At 42.9% G+C, this 20,846-nt stretch overlaps 1 protein-coding gene across 23 annotated transcripts in view; it reads left to right on the top strand.

Annotated features, from left to right (window-relative positions):
- RBFOX1 (RNA binding fox-1 homolog 1) overlaps positions 1-20,846 on the top strand; it is a 1,003,674-nt gene that overhangs the window by 763,735 nt on the left and 219,093 nt on the right. Inside the window, exon 1 of one of the 23 annotated variants that reach the window (XM_033166783.1) lies at positions 9,441-9,554. The exons of 21 other annotated variants lie outside the window; for them this stretch is intronic. In XM_033166783.1, the coding sequence (XP_033022674.1) occupies positions 9,456-9,554 (99 nt within the window). In that variant the 5' untranslated portion in view covers positions 9,441-9,455. One more of the 23 variants, XM_033166795.1, reaches the window with a different exon arrangement.

Genomic DNA, 20,846 nt, shown 5'->3' with positions numbered 1-20,846 from the left:
CTCCCTAAAAAACTCTGGGAAATGGGGGGGAGGCGGAGGGAGCTTTGCACCACAGCACCAGATATGCTTAAGACGGCCCTGTTCTTGAAGGATAAAGCTATTAATGGCTACTAGCCAAGCTAGTAGCTATGTTCTACCTCCAGTGTTGGAGGCAGTGTAACACTGAATACCCATTGCTGGGAATCACAGGTGGAGATAATGGTGTTGCACCTCTCAGGTCCTGCTTGTGGGCTTCCCATGAGCACCTGAATGGCTGCAGTGAGAACAGGATGCTGGACTTGGCCTGATCCAACAGGGCTCTTTGCATGTTCTTACGTTCATGTTTTTATCCCAGTCCAGAATTTTGTGGACGCCAAAACTGTTTATGGGCACCTCATGAACACACCACAGCCTAGCCCACACCACAGCTTATTACGTTGACTACAATAGAGTGCATATTTCATGCCTACTGTCAGCAGGGGGAGAAGTTATGAGATGAGAGCGCATGGGCACCAAAGAGACATTGGTGCCTCCTGGTCTAAATCAATGTTGAATCCCTTGTCTGGTTGTGCAGAGGAAGGTGATACAGGATAATAATCCCCTCAACAACCTTGCAAAAAATTTGTTATTGTACACAACCCTTAAGATCTAACAGCAGATGTATTATTTCCAAACACAGAGATACTTGGGGGGATGTTTAAAGGTTCATGTGGAAATGAATAAGCATATGCATATTTGCTCAGCCCTGGTCTAGTTAAGAGACTTCCCTATAAATGCCCCCGTACCCCAAGAATGTTTTTTCAAGTCTTGCCAAAAGGTTTGAGATATTTACATCAGGAGGAACCTCTCAATTTCCATTGAATTAGAGAAAATCAAGTGACTAAATGGAGTTGTGTGGAGCCCCCACGCAAGCATGATAAATTTTGCAAGCTTTATTGAAACCCCTTCAGGTTCTTTAGTGGCTTCAGATTTTCTAGGAAAGGATTTTCAAATGCCCCTCCCCCAAATTCCACTTGAGGTACAATCTACTGACTTCTTATAATTATGCACAGAAGCCCCCACATCAAAACTCCTTTAAATGCTCTCATATAGGATTATTTGTCTGAGGAGGAACCTGCACATTGGTTTCAAATTTTTGCTTCAGACACAATTTTGGTAGCACTTCAATATTCCACTTAAAATGCGCACAAAATAGAAAATCTGGTGTGTTGTTTGTTTTGAAGCAACAACAGCCTTGTAATGTGTGTTTGTGTGTGTGTGTGTGTGTGTGTGTGTGTGTGTATATATATATATATATATATATATATATATATATATATATATATATAAAAACATGCTAGGTGCAGATTGTTTAATCTTGCTAGTTTAATTCCAAGTTTGCGTGTTGCAAAAGTGAAAAACGAGTCCAACCACTTAAAGCAGCCAGCAAGAAACCCATTTGTGATTGTAAGGGCATTTGTCCAAAATGAAGTCTGGATTCTTTGGCACCTTTATGAATTATTATTATTATTATTATTATTATTATTATTATTAGAATTTGGTCTTGAGATTTAAAAGCTGTAATACACACTAGGACATGAGAAATAAGAGGAAGATTGGTAGCTAGAACGATCAACAGTGGGGCAGGAAAAGAACAGCTTTTTTTTTGAAGGGGTTCAGCCTGGAATAGTAATGATAGAATTGTCTGAATCAATAACTCTCTTGTCGGCCCCATGTCTGATGTTCGAATCAGTCAGCCCTTTCCTGTGAGAGCTTTCCTGAGGAATATTGAATTATTTATTATTTGTATCTCCCCCACCCTTATCTTTCTGATGATTTTTCTCTGTTCCTCTCCCCTGCCACCCCACCAATCTTAGTAAAATTTGTTTTTTATGTTGTCAGGTTCAATGATGTCTCCGCTTTGATAAATAGCAGTAATTGGGTGTACTGCAGAAGTCATGTAAAAATGTATGACTTCAATTACATCTAGAACTTTCCCTTCCCCCTTTATATTGATCTTTCCCCTCTGTATGTAAGAGCTGTTTTTCCTTGCCTGCAGTGTTGAAGTTCCCCACCTTAAATAACAATAAAAAGGGGAATTATTACATGTTCATATGTTGGCATGCACTTTTGAACCCATTCATCTTTTTAAAAGTTGGGAGGCGCCCCTGCTAGTGCCTCAGATCGGCTCTGCCTGAACGGCAAGTGAACAAAATTAGTCATTCTGGAGAGAGAAATATTCATATTGTATTCCAGGCTGCATGATGGATCGCACAACTTAAAAATTCCATCTTCTCTCTATCCTTGTGTCTCCCATGTGAGATAATGAAATGGGGATGGAGCGGCCAATTAAGGGAATTGCTTTTCATTAATTGTTTTAATTCAAATGAGAAAGAGACATGGGTGACAAAAGTCACTTTTGTGAGGCTGAGTTCTGCTGGTGTTCTCTCTTCCCCCCGTTCTTTGGGGCTGCGCTTTGAAATTTATTTCGCTCTGGTGCCTGCAGGAGAAATCCTTTGCTGGTGTGTTCATCGCTAGAACACTGAAGTGTACAGTGACATAAATAAATAAATAAATAAATAAATAAATAAATAAATAAATAAATCCCCTCTTTAGCCGAGTCGCAATTTAGGGAAGTGTCTGGACCCATTCACCCACCCACTGCCTCTGACCCCATTTTGAATCACATACGATTTACTCCATGGGAACACCCAGATTTCTTGCAATATTCTTCACTCTGTGTGGTTACGATTATAAACCATCAAATGGATTTACAAAACTAGATTTGCACTGCATCCCAAAGGCACAACTCCACTGTATTAAGAAATGGGTGTCCGCGAATGTTTGGCCTGCGTTGATAACATTGCTAGAGTTATTTTGGGGCATTAAGAACTCAGCATAACAAATGCTCTTAAAAGCTCCCCCCCCCACTCCCTTGCTAAGAACCTTCTCCACCATCCCAGACTAAATCTGAAGTGGCACATTTAAACCTTATAAGAGAAGAAACCAAAATAAATAAATAAATAAAAATTGCCCTGTTGACCTTAAAGACTGACAAATGTATTGTGGATTAAGCTTTGATAGAATAAAGCCCTATGTCAGATGCATGCTCTAGTAAGTTGGCAGGTATAATACAACACCCATACAGAGAGGAAGGGAATATGTAAACAGTGGGGTCAAAGAGGCAATGATGCAGCATTTCTCTCTTTCAAAAACCCCAATGTGTGTAAGGTAGAAATAATTCACCCCCTTCCAACTAAAGAAACATTATTGCAGCAAGAAAAGTTAGCATGTAAAGGAAAATTCCTTTCTGTCATGCAAAACCCTAATCAAGACAGAGCCCAATTTTTTTTAAAAAAGATGAAATTTGCTAACTGCTTTAAAAGGAGCTGGCTAAATTAGGCGCGAGTGAGTTGAATGGGGAAGTGGATATTCAGTAACTGAGTAACCTATGAAGTCTGCAGTTGTTACTCACTCGTGGTTTTCTTCTATGGACCATTCAAATATTGGGAGCTGTGTCTGTAATAAGCAGCAAACCTACAACAGATGCAGCTTGTCCCTATTTTCTGTGAAGGCAGGGATGTGTATTTGAAAAACTTTAAAACAGAGCTGCCTTTCGTTTTAAATTTGAAGGCAGAAAAGACCAAGAGCAGTACAAATGGTGTGTTGGGGGGGGGTGTAGGAAGAGGGTTGTTTTGTAGAAATGTTTGCAGCATAGCATTTCCAGTGTGTTCGTCTCCCCGACATGTAGAAAAGTGAATGTGTGAGATAGATAGATGATAGATAGATAGATGATAGATGATAGATAATAAGAAACATAATAAGAGCCTGCTGGATCAGACCAATGAGCCATTTGGTCCAGCATCGTGTTCTCACAGTGGCTAACCAGATGCCTCTATGGGACAGGGAGCACCACCCTCAGAACTGGGTGTCAGTAAGGCAATGAGATTGGTGGACCATTGCCCCATTTGCCCTAATAGACTATCCTCCAATGCCCAGTTTTGACCCTATTAGGATTGATCCCTTGGGTGTGCAGGCCTTTCTTTAACTGGATCCTGCCCACTTCAATAACTTTATTTTCCTGCAGCTTGGTAGACAGAATGACCCCCCCCCTTTCCTTCTTCCATGTGCGATTCCTGGGTATCCCCCACCCTGCCATTTTCAGGGAAAGCCTCATTGCACAAGCAGAAGTCCTTGTGCTGGGTTTTTGCTGGCAGGGCTCATTAGGTGAATCCTGCCCTTAGACTACAATGATTTCCAGGTTTCTGTGATTGTGTTTATATAAGCCTCTGCTCTTTGTTGTTTGTTGCCTTTGTTGTCAGTATGGAAATGTTGCTCAGGGTTTAATTTGTTCTTTTACATATTTTGTGTCCTATCAAATATGGCTTATATTTACTATATTATGTTGAGCTGCGTGTGTTGAAAAAAAAAAAAAAAAAGAATTCAGCTTTGCTTATTTCCCTAAGTTAATGACCTGGTTTTCTTTTATCTGATGAAGCCATTTAATTACCTGATTGAGAAGGGGGCGGGGGAGGGAGAATCTTGATGAAGCTGATGGCTTTAAGATTTTATTTATTTATTTAAGATTACAGATGCCCTCAGTGAAAAGATGCAGGAATTTATTTTAAACAACTTTTTTTCCCAATTTGAGGAGAATCGCTGTAAATTAGCTTTATCCTCATCTATAGCCTTGTGGGGGTTTCAATCCGTAGCGTCTCCAGGTAGGGCTGGGAAGACTACCAGTCTGAACTCCCAGAGACTCTCTGCCAGTCAGAGTAAACAGTATTGAGCTAGAAGCACCACTGATCTGACTTGATAAAAGGCAGTTTCCTATGTTCCTGTTCTCTGGTGCGCTCAAAGAGGCAGAGGCGCCAGCTTCCCAGCATGCTCGAGGAGACCTGATGTGACGGCGCTGGATATCCTGGCATTTTGCGTGCAACGTTGTGAGAAGCCAGGGGGTGGAGCTGAACGCCCTCTGAACATTGAGGGGGCCCAGCCCCAACAAAACCAAACATCGGGGGGGGGGGATGTGCTTTTGGCCCCTAGGAGCTTGCACCTATCTACAGCAGGTTCTATCCAGCATTAGTCCTACCGAGAGTGAACCCACTGAAATGCAGGAACACAGCTAACTTAAGTTTATTCATTGTTATGTGTCTACTTTGAGTAGGATCAATATTGGATGCAACTTGGCTCTTCTTTCTGCACGGCATTCCCATTCACTTCAATGGAGCTTGCTGGTCCTCATGGGCAGCCATTTGTGGGAGCATATCTGTTTCTTCAGTTGGGGTGAATGAGAAAGCGCTCTGATTGGGATGTTTGTTTAAATCATGACATTTATGCAGATTAAAGTGGAGCCCAAATGTTCTGCTGGGAAAATCCTGAGAGAATGTTTAGCTGAAAATTAGTGTGTGTGAAGGTGAGTGAGTAAAATTGTTCTGAAAATGGGAGACAGGAGTTGTGTGGAGTATAGATGGGCATGGGTGTAGCCAGGATTTTTGTTAGGGGGGGGCAGAACCAACATGATTGGTCAGTTAGTTAAGTATTTCTATTTTTTTACTTGATCTTGGGGGCGGGCAGCTGCCCCTCCTTGGCTACGCCCATGTAGACAGGGGAGAAATCCATTCACTCCTCTTTTCACAGCAGACTACAGGTAAACCCATCCAAGACTTGCTTTCAGATTGGAAACTCCAAGTTATTGGATAAGAGCTAAACTCCCAGTTATAAGACAGGTTTCCCCCAAAGATGATCCATGGGTATCAGAGCAGGCCTCAGATATCACCCACTGCCCTAAAATTTTAATAACAGTGTTCACCTAGGCTAACTATGCATGAATACACAGCATGGTTCTACTATGACCCACAAAGATAAAATTGCAGCAGAATTCCAGTGTTGTTTTGCTGGTGCTCTCTGGAGCCAAGCAGGACTGAGATACATTAGTCCAGTATCTATCTCTTCTTTCTCTCTCTCCCTCTCCTCTCCCCCCCCCCCCCGCAAATTTAACTGGCTTCCTTCCCAGTGGTTGTCTCTAAACATTACAATATCAAGAGCCAAGCAAGCAGAATCCCACAGTTAATCAAAGGTGGGAGATTGTTAACAGTAATTTATGACCTTATTTAAGCATGCTTCCTTAGTAATTAGTATTGGTTCTGTGCTGTCTATTTAATTAAAATATAACGTTCATCTGTTGTTCACCCACATGGTGTTCAGGAGAGGAACATGACCAAGTGCCAGTACAGTCTTTGCTCAAGCAACATGACCAGTGACATCAGCTGGACTGTTTTCGTCTGAGTGCAGGATGTGGTCCAAGAAATTTTTAATTGTGAAGTTCACTGAATGAGGAAGCTGGTTTTCTGCTTCTAATGGAGCTGTCAACCTGCTTTCCAACCTGTCCGCCTGCATACATTAGTGATACTTGCCCATTATTTACCTGACCTCAAATCTACCTTTTGGGGTACCAAGAGTGATCAATAAGGGCATACAGACTAAACTCCTTATCACTGGCTGCTACACAAGCATTCTCTGTTTGCTGTCCCACCAGATTGCAATAACCTGTTTTGGGAACGCTTATCAAAAATCTCCTCCTCATTATCATTATAAACTATTTTGGTTTCCCTTGAAGTTCCTAGGAGCTTCTGGATCTAACCGAAGGAACATAGAAACACAAGAAACTGCCCTATTTGTGTCTGATCCATATCATCGCTCCATCTAGCTAAGTATTGACTACATTGTTATACTGGCATTCCCAGTATAGCAAGCCAGATGCTTCAATGAAGTTCAGAAGCAGGACAGGAGGGTAATATGCTCCCATGGACATCTACTTCCCAGAAACTGATAATGTGAGACATTTCAGGTCTACACCTAGAGCTTATATTTTGTTGTCGTGACTTGCAGTATTTGATAGACTGGTTCCTTGGAGATTTCACCAAGTTTTGATTTGATTGGCCAGGAGTTATTTTATATGGAGCTATGATAATGAAAACTGATGGGAGAAATGTTAAGACAAAACAAATGCACATTTTCGGAGGTCTTGTTCAACTGGGGTGTGTGTGTGTGAAATGTAAACATTTCTTTGTGATTCCTTGTATTCCCTGTCAAAATTGTGGACTTAACATGCGCATAATGTTAAGCTTTAAGATGGGTGTGAGAAACCTCTGCTTCTCCAGATGTTGCTGACCCACAGCCATCAACAGCCTCATCAAGCATGGGCAATGGCCAGGGAGGATGAGAGTTGTAGTTCAGCAACATTTGAAGGGTCAAAAGTTCCCCACAACTGGTTTAAAAAGAGAAACCATTATGTGTAGCAAATGAGGTCATACCTTTCTTGGACTAGCTTAAGATCAAAATTCTGGAAGTGGCCTTTTGAGTTTCATGACACTATTATTCAGGCATAAGTGTTAGAGGCATTTTTTCAAAAAAGATATCAGGTCCTACCCCACTGCTGTCTGAAGGAGTTAAGAGGATTTGGCATGTGATGAAGCTGTCTAACCATGCAAATGTAAGGGAGGCACGTCACATAAACTGATTAATTTACTGAAGATTGGTCATTACTTGCGCATTAATGGAATGATGTAAAACCACATCCAGCCTTTTGCTCTAATGTTTCCAGTAAGAGAAAATGGGTCCATTCGGCAGCTGTGTGATTTATCTGCAGGGTTGTGTATGAAACCCTAATCATATGAAATATGTGGCATGCAGCCAGGCTGATGTTCATCTGGTAAAGTTGAGAATCTTCTTTAAAAGCAATGTATCTGGAATGACTTGAGAGTCTACTCTCCCCACACCCCCTGCCAGGCGAGGAAGCTTTGCTTGAAAGGTTTGCAGTTTCATGAATGGCTGACTGAGAAGTTGGAAAGTATTGTTTTTTGAATAACAAGTCTAGTTTGAGCATCGCTAGTTTCTATCCTTGTGTCACGGAGACTCAGAATTGTCTTTCCCACCAGCGATTGCCTGTTAAGGAACCGTAAGCACCAACACACGCACGCACACACACACACACAACCCCTATTGTTTTAGATTTTCTTTCATATCATGTAGGTGTCTATGCCACGCCACCCACACAGTAAAGCAAGTGAGCTGTGAAATATATTCATTGTTAGAGTACAGGGGAAATGGAGGCAAGCAATCGGCAGTAATAATGTAAGACAGCAAAGGGAGGCTGCCAGAGTTACCTGCTTTATTTGGGTTGCCTTTTTCATTATAGGTTCGGGAAATAGGCTGCAATTCGATTATGGTATGATTTGGGGTGGGGGTGGGGGGGCTGCTGTGGAATTGCTTGCCGCGCGCTGACCCTGTCACAGGAGGATCAAATGACGAGTCAGCTCAAATAAAGTTTAGAGTGCATTAACCGGACTGAGCACCCTTTTCCCTGGGAATGTGACTCTCGTCTCTCCCCCCCCTTCCTCCTCCTCCTCCTCCTCCTCCTCCTCCTCCTCCTCTTCTTCACCTCCCTGGGTTTTGTAACTGGTTTTCGTAGATATTTGTACCTTAGAGCAAGAAAGAAAGGAAGGAAGGGGGGAGAGAGAGAGAAGTGGAGGAAGGAAAGATTGGCTAAGATGTATCGGAATGAACATCGGCAGCCAATGGGACCCTCTCTCCACTCCTCCCATGTTCGGATCGCGGCTTCTCTGTGGCTTGGGAAAGTAGCAGCATGATTAATAACAGTGAGAGAGCTGCCTGTTGGATTATTAATTTTCCATCTTTCCCCCCTCTTCCTTCTCCTCTTGCACATCCCCCTGATGCTTTGCCTTAAAAAAAAGGAAAGGAAGGGAGGGAGTGGAAGTATCGTAGTTGGGGGTGGTTATTTTTTTCTATCTCTCTCTCTCTCTCTCTCTCTCTCTCTTTCTTTCTTTCTTTCTTTCTTTCTTTCTTTCTTTCTTTTTTAAAAAATTGACCAGGAGCTTCTTGCTAGCTACTAACAAACTCTGGGCTAGCCAACCCTGCAAAGGGGCCTCCATCTCTGCGGGGTGAGTGTATGTACAATAAAAGAGGAGCGAGCGAGAAATTCTTATGTATAATGGGAGGGGGGGATCAAAAATACAAGAAGGAGGAATAAAGGGAGGGAAAATCAAAGCACAAGGGCAGCCTTCGTCTCTAATCTCACTTAGCTCTTTAACTCCTGGAAATGCAGTTCAGGCAGAGCTGGAAAGTGAGAAAAGAGCAACGTTGATGGGCAGCCATCCCACATGGTATCGGGGGTGGGGGCAAACAATCTTGTTTCTGCTTTCCAAACTAATACAAATTGGCCCCTTTGAAACCTTGATTGCCTAGAGAGGTTGCAAATTGATAGTAAATGGGAGTTAATGATAGGTAATGAAACAAGCGGTGCAATTTTTTCTCCCTTTCTCTTTTTTCTTTCTGTCTGTCTCTCCCCCCCCCCCCACTTCTCCTCCTTGCTAGCTGAAAAGTCATTATCTTGGTATTTGGTGGGAGAGCATTTCATTGTTGAACTGGAATCCTCTTGCCTAGCGCCTGTGCCTGTTCTTAATCATGACGGCGGTATGATATCAGATAACGGCAAATGCTCAGCGATGCTGGAAGTGTGGAGGTCTTGTGCCAAGTGGCTTCTGGTTTGCGCCGTTCTGCTTATCAAGGGGGTGGTAATATCATTTACAGCCTGTATGTCATCTCCTCGGGTTCTGTCTTTTGATTCGTTGACCGGGTCATGTGTCCAGCTGGTATAAAAGAAAGAGGTTTGGTTTGATTTTCAGGTGGGTGGAGTATGGGCTGATAATCATTTTCCTTTCGAGATTCACAACTTAACAGAGTTTCTGAGAGAGTGATAATGCATTTAGAAGTGAGACATATTTGCATGTTTAATTTATTGTTTTTCAGATATAGATAGATAGGTATAGGTATATACTTTCCCCTTTAATGTAAAGAAAACTGTATGTGTAGTAATAATAGCAATTATTATTTTAAAAACAAAAACATATAAATAATTTCCATTAATAGATACTGTGTCAAACGAATCAGTGTTCATGTTCCTGTTGCTATTAACTATGAAGAGAGTAAGCCAAGTCTGTGGTTGATTTTGTATTTTGTATTATTTATTTGGGGGTGTTTGGAGTAGAGCTTTGGAAAAAAGTGGATCGTTTCATTCTTTGCCCAGGCAGTGAATAGAAAGAGCAAAATGTATGGTTTTTCTTCCCCAATCTCAAAAGTTAGATCATTTCCATTTTATCACGGCTTGTTTAGGTCTTGCAGTTTAAACCAAACAATCTTCACAGTCAGAGAAATGTGGATGCATTCTTAACCCGAGAGACCTGGTGTACATTAGAGGACTGATTTGCATGGAGAGGTTTATTTCTGCTGTAAATCTACCACACATCTCTTTTAGGGAGGAGCAGCTCTGCAGGAAGATCGGGTTACCTCCTTTTATTTTTAAAATCTCTTTTGAGTTAAATGCATAATTCGAGGTTGGGTGTGCCCTCCTTTTGGGACGGTAGTTTCTCAGATAATAAGGTATTGTGATTGCAGACAGGATGTCATACTTAATTTCCATTTAATCTTCACAAGGAACTCTTCCTAGGATGGAGTGATTCTCCCCACCCGAGTGGAGTTCCCCAAAGAAATTTTTATAATACAGTTAGGAAGATGGCAATGGCAATCCCAGTTTCAAAAATATGCAGGACGCCTTGAATATTTGTATAGGGTGTTGAGATTATGATTGCATTGTTAGTAAGATTTGTCATTGATTGATTGCTGGCCTCTGGTGGGTCTCTTTTGCTTCTGCCGCTCTTTTTCTGAAATGTTAGCAGTATGACGTTTTGAGATGTGAGAATAGCACAATACTTTTCAAGGCTAAATGGAACAAATGAGCCCCCCCTTAAAAAAAAATCATAATAGACCAATGATTTTGTTGCATTTTATATTGCATTTTGCTGTAACTGTTCATGATTTAATTGCTGTCATGCGGTGACAAAATATATTGGTGGGGGGGGGGATGCAAGAAAGCCTTCTATAATTGGGGCAGTTTTCTTTTGACGCTGTGTAATCTTTTTCTCTGGTCTTGCTAAGTAATCGAATGATGACTGTATAGTAAAACGTTGCTGCGTTGTGACAATTAGTTACTGTAATATCGGCTTTGATAACTGCTTGTGCAAAAGTGGATGTTCTGTGTTTCTAGTACAATTTAAATGGGGTCATTAATTTATTTTGGGTGTGTGTTCTGTCTTTTCTTTCTGTGTAGTGAAAAATTAGGTCATGCAGAATTCAGAGATCTGATTATTTCATTTCTTCACTGAAACCAATTGTTTTAGTACTGCATAGATGAAATGCTCACATTCTGATCACTTAAATTAGATAATTTCTTTGGTTAATTGGCATTCTCTTTCTCCCTCCCTCCCCCACAATTACAGATTTATTAAATGATATATACCAACACTTGTAATCTAGATTGAAACTTCAAAGCTAATTCAGCAAGGGGGAAATCAGGAAGTTAAATTAATTTGTCATTGGGGGTAGGGATGGGGAATGGGACTCAGCTGGAAAAAGATGGGGATGACAAAACCTGATTTTTATTTCTCTTCTCTGTCTTTATTGGTTGAAGCTTCAAAAACATCAACAATTTTTCTGTCCGTCCCCCCAAAAAGGATGAAGGGAAATATCATAATTCATCATGTTGTAGGCTAGAACTATGTATAATAATGTCTATCTAAGCATTGGTGGAATCAGTTTTTCTTACCCAGTTTTTATATTTCTCGATTTACTTAAAGTTCCACCTTTTTGCAGTTAAAGGAACTTTCATATATGTTACCTAGGGTTATAACTCATAGAATCATGAAGTCTTGGGATTTAATCTGGAGTTTCCCAGGTTTGGTATGAGTGTATCGGGGGGGGGAATCAAAATCTCATTGAGAGCGACCCAAATCAAGGGGGCAGGATATTATTTCTTTGTCATTTGGAAAGCTTTTGCAGTGACCTGTCCTCCATGCCCAACAGACTTCCAGAGCCTAGGTTTATGATTCCCCCCCCCTCCCTCTCTCTCTGGACACACTATTGGAATCTATCCCCTCACATCCCGCCAGGTTCCACACTCATAAAATCCTAGGAGACTGGCAATAGTATTAAATGCTACTGTACACGGGACTGCCCCTGAAGGTGGTTCAGAACCTCCAGCTGGTGCAGAATTCAGGCTGCTCACTGGGTCAAAAAAAGTTTGAGCATATAATATCAATCCTGGCCCGACTGTCTGCCATTTAGTTTCAATGCCCAATTCAAAGTGCTGCTTTTTAAACCTATAAAGCCCTAAACCGCCTGGGCCCAGTATACCTGAAGGAGCGTCTCCACCTCCATCATTCAGCCTGGATACAGAGGTCCAGCTCCAAGGTCCTTCTGGCGGTTCCCTCACTGCAAGAAGTGAGGTTACAGGGAACCAGGCAGAGGGCCTTCTCGGTAGTGGTGCCTGCCCTGTGGAATGCCCTCCCTTCAGATGTCAAGGAAATAAACAACTATCTGACTTTTAGAAGACATCTGAAGGCAGCCCTGTTTAGGGAAGTTTTTAATGACTGATGTTTTAGCGTGTTTTTAATATTCTGTTGTGAGCAGCCCAGAGTAGCTGGGGAAACCCAGCCAGATGGGTGGGGTATAAAATAAATTATTATTATTATTATTATTATTATTATTATTATTATTATTATTAAGTTCAGTTCACCCCAAATGAACCAACCCGAACCCTGCAATCACCATCTGATGTCCTTCTTCTTGTTCTTCCTTCATGTGAGGTCCAGAGGGCAGCTGCATGAGAACTGACATTTTCTGTGGTGGCCCCTCGTTTGTGGAATACTCTCTCCAGGGAGGCATGCCTGGTGCCTTTATTGCCTAACAACATTCCCCTTCTCCTAGGTCTTTGGCTGTTAATCAATCTACAGCCTTTTAAAGCCAGGGGGTATTGTCTCCCCACTCCTTTTGCTATTATTATGCATGTTGTGTTTCATGTTGTAAACTGCCCTGTGGTATTCTGGTAAAGGACAGTATAGAAATTCAATTAATTGATTATGATGGTGATGATCATTATAACTTCAAATGAGATTGCATTACACTCTGTCTGAATTATCTCAGTTCTCACATTTGAATGACTCTATTTTTATTTTGGGGATGCGGGTGGCTCTGTGGGTTAAAGCACAGAGCCTAGGGCTTGCCGTTCAGAAGGTCAGTGGTTCGAAACCCCGCGATGGGGTGAGCTCCCGTTGCTCGGTCCCTGCTCCTGCCAACCTATCAGTTCAAAAGCATGTCAAAGTGCAAGTAGGTAAATAGGTACTGCTCCAGTGGGTAGGTAAACGGCATTTCCGTGCACTGCTGTGGTTTGCCAGAAGCGGCTTAGTCATGCTGGTCACATGACCCGGAAGCTGTTTGCAGACAAATGCTGGCTCCCTCGGCCTATAGAGCAAGATGAGCGTGCAACCCCAGAGTCGTCCGTGACTGGACCTAATGGTCAGGGGTCCCTTTACCTTTATTTGTATTTTTAGCTATTCCAGTATTGCAGACACATATTAAATTTATAAAAATAAAGGTGTATAAAAGGATGGTTGATACTTCTGTCTCTGCCCCCCTCCAATAAGATGAACAAAAACAGAACCCCAATTATTTAGATTCGCTGAGTCACAAGCAAGGAAAGCTACATATGTCAGTTTTGTTCCTCTCAGTTTCTCATTTTTCCAACCTTAAATTCAGTTATCTACAATTCCACATCAGTTTGTGAATGTCTTTTTAAAAAGTCCTTTAGAAAAATAATCAGCTTTTTAGTGCAATTTATTTTTAATAAACACAAATTTGTATGCAATTTTCCTAAGACATGCATTTTTGCAAAGCAATTTCACCTTATGTAATACCGGTATATAGTTGAATGTTATTTTCATGAATATATGCAGCACTGAATATCATAGAATCATAGAATTGCAGAGTTGGAAGATACCCTGAGGATCATCTAGTCCAACCCCCTGCAATGCAGGAATATGTAGTTGCCCCATATGTGGATCGAACCTGCAACCTTGGCGTTGTCAGCACCATGCTCTAACCAGCATATATGTATTTGTAGGCACATCTGACCTATTTTTCCTTTTTTTTTTTTGCAAACATTACTTGGCTTCAGTAATTTTGAGAAAGTGAAATATGTAGCTCCATCTTTAAATGCAAACTGAATCAATTTCCCCCACCCCCATCTCTAGCCACATGCCTACCCTGAGGCTGGGTTGCCAACTGACCTCAAAACTACTGTGAGCGAGTAGACAAACAGCAAATGGTGTTACCCAAAGTGTCAATATGCATTACAAAACTATCAACTTCATCGCAACTAATCAGCAAAGAGCACAGTAAATGGTCTGCAGCGTAAAATGAGAGCATTTCTCTAGAATCTTTCTGAAATAGAGCTTGATGCACCAGTTCTTAGTCTTCACGGCCATTGACAAAAAGTAGAAACTGGAAGGGGACTTTCCGATACCTGTTATATACGCTGTATTCATTTACTTAAAAACAAAAACAACAAAAAAACCAACAACAACCCCAAACCCCTGTCTCCACACATCAGGCTGTTTTTGCAATAACCTGCCATTTTATTTATTTATTATTAAAAACTAATTCACATTTAAATAACATTTTATCTCAGAATACAGATTTCTAGAACGGTTTTATCTCAAAATAGCATTTTAAAATGGATTTTGATACTTCTTTCTTTCTATTCTTTTGTTTTTTGAGCTGAGCATCACATTGTTGCATTGGGAGAAGTACAGAATCTGATGCATATCTCTCTTCTGATCCATGCGTTAAAACCTGAAAGGTGCAGATCAGTTCACTTCTCGGAATTTGCAAATATTGGATTTCTAAAGCATCCCTATCAAAGTCAATATAAAAGCCCTTCCAGTTAACCAGCCACACTGACTGCCACTTAAGACAGTCTTCTTGAATCTAAGGTGGTTTTAGCCTAATCAAGCCATTTTAAAATGGCTTAAATTTAAAGGCAAGCCATTTTAAAATGGCTTAAATTTAAAGGCAAGTCACTTTAAAGTATTTTCAGATTGAGCAGCAGGGATGGACCTTGGTCTTTCACATTTTGGAGGTGCCCTTTAGGAGCCCCCAAAATGGTACCCTTCTGCCTTTGGCCTTCCATTCTGATCAATTCACTACTACATCATAGCTGCAGCACCCTCTAGGCTCAGTGCCCAGCAGGGCTGTCTTAAGCATATGCAGCACCGGGGTGCAAAGATCTGCCCAGTGCCCCCCAGGGTTGCCCAGTCCCAGGCGCACAGGAGGGCGGAGCCAGCTTGCCCCCTCAGCGTCTCACTGTCTCGGTCGCCCCCGAACTCGCAGCGCAGAGCTGCCCACAGCAGAAGAGCCTGCCGCGGCACTCCGACCGATGGGTGGGCTCTTCCCTGTACTCAACTCTCAGGCCCTGGACTCTTGGCCTAGTGCCCCTGAGAGCCCGACGCCTGGGTGCCCCGCATGCCTAGTGCCCATGGGTAAGATTGCCCTGGTGCCCAGTGTGGTGGAACCTGTTGTATCACCCCCTAAATTTGTCTCTGTGAACAGTGCTCCAATTATCACTATTATCACTATTTCAGGGCAATCCTATACACAAGAAGCTGGTGTAAATTTAAGTTAAGCCAGGGTAAAGTATGCCAATTCCAAACTCTGTTCTGGATCAGGGCTGAGCCAGTTTAAACTTGACAGAAGGAAAACCAGCCTGTAAATAGCATTTGAGTTACGCCATCCTTTTTTGCCGGTTTAAGTTCACCAGAATAATCTGTAGAATTTGCTACGAATGGGCCACTGGTGCAGTGGCTTCAAAGTGCAATTGCACCACTCCGTGAATCGCTGGTCTTAACCACAGTAGTGAATTTTTGCTCCCAGTAATTTCAATGGAAGTCAGTTAAAAGCACAAGTTGAACTCTCCTGTTGAAAATGATGGGACTCAAAAGTGCCTACGCGAATGGATCGTCTTCGTAACTCCACTGTTGGAGGCAGTATGCTTTTGTAAATGAGCTACTGAGAAGCACAAATGGGGAGAGTGCTGCTGTGACCAGGTTCTGCTTATGTACCTCCCATAGGCATCTGACTGGTTACTATATGAGAACATGATGCTGGACTGGTTGAGCTTTTGCCTGGTCCAGCAGGGATCTTATTATGGTTTCATAATGTTAGACCCAACATCACCATTGTTCTCTTTTCTTCTCAGCATGAATTGACTAGTGATCTGGTATGGGGGTGGTGATTATGATTGCCATCAATGTTCATGGTGATTTCCAGAGCGCTGAGGCCTTGTGGAATCTACTTGTCATCTTCCTCCTCCTCCTCCTCCTCCTGAGATCTTACCAACCAAAAGCTTCTGCAAAAGAAACATTTAGGAATTCTGAGCCCAGCAATTTGCTTTGAGTATCTGAACTGTGCAGACATCCTACAGAAATCCCCTCCATATCACTCCAAGCTTTTTATTTTATTTTTCAATGGTATAGCTTAGGATAGGGAAAGAGGAATTTTGTTACTGTTAAATAATTGGGAGTTACAAATCATTGCTGATTGGCTGCAAATCACTCAGACATCGACCAATAATTTTAAATCTATACCTTATGTCCACCCTTGATTAATAGGATAAAAAAATGATTAATAGGATAAAAAATGAGGACAAATCCCTCCCTGCATCGAGGACAGAGGAAGCCAATAGCTGTGCTACTGAAGGCAGTGGAACTTTATTCCAGTTTATTGGAACCACAAGTGGGGAGCATGCTGTTGCACTCAGGCTTCTCAGCTTCCCAGAGGCATCTGGTTGGACACCGTGAGTCCAGGATGCTGGAGTTGATATGTGCATGGTCCGATCCATAACAGGGCTCTTAAATGCATTCATTGACATCTGCTATCTGGTCAGGCAGTTTTAGGAAGAGGGTAGAAGGGAAACAGGCAGATAACTGTGTTCACCCCTGATATCACCGCTAAAACCAGGACAAAAGACAGGGAGTGATTTAGTAATGTTTTAAGCTGAAAAAATCAGGGCAGGTGGAACCCCTAGGGAGGTGTACCAATAGCAGGATTATTTGAGTGTATTGTAGCCTGCCTAGAGTTCCACCTCCCCCTTCTGTCCCTCTGCACCTATGCTGTGTCCACACTCCAAAAGATTGCACTTAGCAAATCCTAAAGCTCTTAAGGAAGCAATTACAGTCATGATCGCTCACAAATTGAGCCTTTTTTCTGCTTGACACTGATCCTGTGATAGTCTCCCCACTTAATCCTTACTAGCAATTTGCCTATAGTTGTCGCTAACAGGAGGTGATTAGAGGGGAGTTTCTATTTCCCTTTTTACTTCTGTTGTACTGGTGTGTTAGACAGAGGCTAGTGAATCAAAGCTGTTTTCCTATTAACTCAACACCTCCTAATGTGCTAGGCCCACTTTTATCTAATAAGAGTGCTCAGCTTTTAACATTATTTTAATGTTATCTGTTGGGCCTTTTAAAATGCCAGTGTGAACATTTGCAAAGGGCGAGTGGGAGGGGGGGGATTGAAGGAGAGAGAGAGAGAGAGAGAGTATACAAGAGAGTAATTTTACAGTAGCATACTGTGCTTTTGGGGTGGGGTGAGACAAATTCAGTGTTGGGAATTATTAAGGAGAGGAGTGAAAGTAAAACAGCAAGCACCCTAATGTAATTATATAAATGTGGGGCAACCACAGCTGGCATTCTGTTTGCAGAGCTGGAGACAGCAGAGAAAAGAATTACCCCCCCCCCCCCAAAAAAAAAAAAACACCACCCAAAGAATTATCAGAGGATGGATTCTCTTCCTTACAAAGTAAATATACAAATGTTAGTGCTTCCATGTTTAGAAGGGGGGATAATTAAAGTAAAGGGGGATGTGGTAAAGGTGTATACAATTGTCAATAAATGCAACTTGCATTCTGTCAGCAGACATGCATCCCTGACTACCCAGGCAAATCCTACCTACCCAATAATCTAATGATTTTTCTAATGCCTTGAAGGGAGAAGTTGCTTATTCCCTTAACTACAGCCACACCCTTACTTCCACCTGCATATTTGTTCCATATCTTAGGACACATTTTCCCACCCTTAATGTGACTTGGCACACATCTGACATTGTCACTCTATGCAGGAACCATCTTGAGTTTCAAGTGGACGACATAATGTCTCAACTCCAGCCTCCCCTGGCAAATGAATGTACCAGGAATAGAATAGAATCCCACCACCCACCACCATCAGGAAGGCACCCCATGCAAGTGTATGTTTGTAGTCCTAACTCTGGAGTGGGTTGAGGACAGTTCCTTCTTAGTCACTGACACTAGGGATTGAATTTGGGGTCTTCTGCATGCAGTGCTCTGCCACTGAGCAACAATCATTCCCCAGTGATGCTCTATCACTGAGATAGATTCACAGAAGTGTAGAATTGTAGAGTTAGAAAGAACCTTGAGGGTCATCCCGTCCAACCGCCTGCAACACAGTGCTCCTAATATCTCTGTGTTCTGAAGTCCAGCAGGGGGATCTGGCCTTAACAGCCTTTGCAAATTCACTGGCTCACCTTTCCGATTGTCAGACATATAGAGATGTCAGGGGGTGGAGTCAGGCAGGGCCGTCTTAAAGGGATCGGCCGCCGTGGCGCAACGATCTCTCGGTGCCCCGGTGTGCCGCCTCTCCGCCCGCCTCCCTCCTGCGCTTGCCGCCCCATTGGGAGGGGGGTGGGCGAGCGGGGGGTGAGGGGGGTGGCGCTGGAGCGGAGCGGGGCTGTGCACGCCCTTCCCAGCGCTCCAGCTGGGGCTCCGGAGGGCGGCTGGCTTGCAGCTTGCCCGCCGGTGTACGAGTGTCAGGCATGTTGGGGTTCTGGCTGTTGTTGTAATGGGATTTGGGCAAACAAATATCCTGTTCTTCCCCCATTAGAAGGCAAATGTCTGAATAGAACTCATATCCCAGCCATGCACATTAGAGCTGTGCACAGACCCCCTGATTGCCCTGTGTCCCTGATCTGTAGTCTCTAGATCAGAGAAATTTACCCTGTGCTGGAACATGTGCAAAGCAAGGGGACCAAATTGATAAAGAGTCTGTAAACCAAGTCATATGGGGAATGGTGGAGGGAGTTGGGTATCTTTAGCCTTGAGAAGAGGAGACAGAGAAGTGATGCGATAGTCATCTTCAGATATCTGAAGGGCTGTCACAGTGAGCTTGTTTTTTGCTGCTCCAGAGAGTAGGTATTGAAGTAATAGATTCAAATTACAAGAAAGGAGAATCCAACTAAACACCAGGAACAACTTTCTGAGGACAACAGCAGTTCAACAGCGGGATAGACAACCTTGGAAGGTGGTTGGCTCTCCTTTATTGGTGGCTTTTCAACAGAGTTTAGATGGCCATCTGTCAGAGTTTCTTTCATTGTGATTCCTTTATTGCAAGGGGTTGAATTAGATGACCCTTGGGGACCGTACAACTTCACAATTCTTTGGTTTTGTGCCTCCCAAAGAACAGTAGCCTGGGTCGGATCCTCCTTCTTAAAATATGTTAGTGTCAAGGACTGGCAAGATGCTGACTAATGTGACGATTGGGCTGCAGTCTGACTCAGAAGAGGGGGACAGTGGTTTCTGGGTGCCTGTACTCGCCAGGAGGCCACAAACAGGGGTTGGGGAAGCTTCAGAGCTGGAGGAAGAGGAAGAAGAGGCAGGTCAGGCAAGTGAAGGGTTGGGTGCTTCCGCATCCTCTCCTGCACTACTTTCTCCCAGACCCAGGAGAGAATTGAAGCAAGAAGAGCAGAGTAAGTTTCCATGCAGGTGCAGTCTCTTGGGCATAGCCCATCAGGGGAGGATACATAAACTGGTGAAGGGTGAGTGGTCCCCAGTTGCTGCAACTGCTACATACAGTGTAGATCTGGGAGTAGCTGCCTAGACTCTAGATTAGTGTGTGTAGGTATCCAGACCTGCAGAAGTGGCTGCAAGTGTTATCTTTGACAATAAAGAGTGAACTCTCTGCTGTTAACATTCCTTTGGCTGGGAGTGCCCTTGACAGTTAGGCAGGAAGAAAGCCACAGGAAAAGCAGTACCCGTACTACACAGGATTGATGCCTTCATTCAACAGCTGTTGAGCAGAGGCATTAACCCTTCAGGTCAGGGTGTCAGGCAGGAAAAGAAGCAGCAGTGTTGGGCCTCCCTTATCACAGCATCAGTCAAGTAGGTCTTGGCATTTTTGTGTGTTTTTTCCATCCTGCCTTCCTCTCCTTTCTTCCTGATGCCCTGACCCCTGAGAGCTGTGGATCACTCTGGCCCAATCCAACCCAGCTTTCAGCAGTCCATCACTTTGTGTACCCAACTCATCTGAGGCCTTCTGAATATGCCCAATATGACTTACTGCTCAGCCAAATCTGATGTATAGTCCTAGTGTACATTCATAAGCATTTGGTGTTCACAGCTATAAGTTTGCTGGTGGCCTCTAGCTCTACTCTGGAAGCTACATCTTGAACTGGAATACACCAGGCATTGACAGCTTTGCAACAACATTCTGGCCAAACTCCACTTTGGTGTAGGAAGAAAGGTAAGGGGGCTTTCACAGGGGAGGGCATGGCAAATAGCTAGTGTAAACTGGCCAGTTTCTAGGTGCTTTCTGAATCCCAAGGGCCATTATAGAGAGGACCTGTAGTTATCATAGAATAGGTGCAAACTTGTGTCATTGAAAGGTTGATGAAAGAAAATTGGGGACTTTTCTGGAAGCACATGCAGCTCACCAGGAAAATAGTACGCCCGTATGGTGCTGAGGTTAGCAAGTAAAACCTGGGAGACTAAGGGTCAAATCTTAATTTAGGCTAGGAACTGCCTAGGTGGCTTTGGGCTAGTCACAGCAATGATAAAATGGAAAGGAGGGAGAACCATGAGCTCTATGAAGGAAAGCTTGAAATAAACCCATAAATCCCAAGAGATACTA

The sequence above is a fragment of the Lacerta agilis genome, chromosome 13 (genome assembly GCF_009819535.1).
Source record: "Lacerta agilis isolate rLacAgi1 chromosome 13, rLacAgi1.pri, whole genome shotgun sequence".
Taxonomy (NCBI): Eukaryota; Metazoa; Chordata; class Lepidosauria; order Squamata; family Lacertidae; genus Lacerta; species Lacerta agilis.
This window is presented reverse-complemented; position numbering and strand designations above follow the sequence as displayed.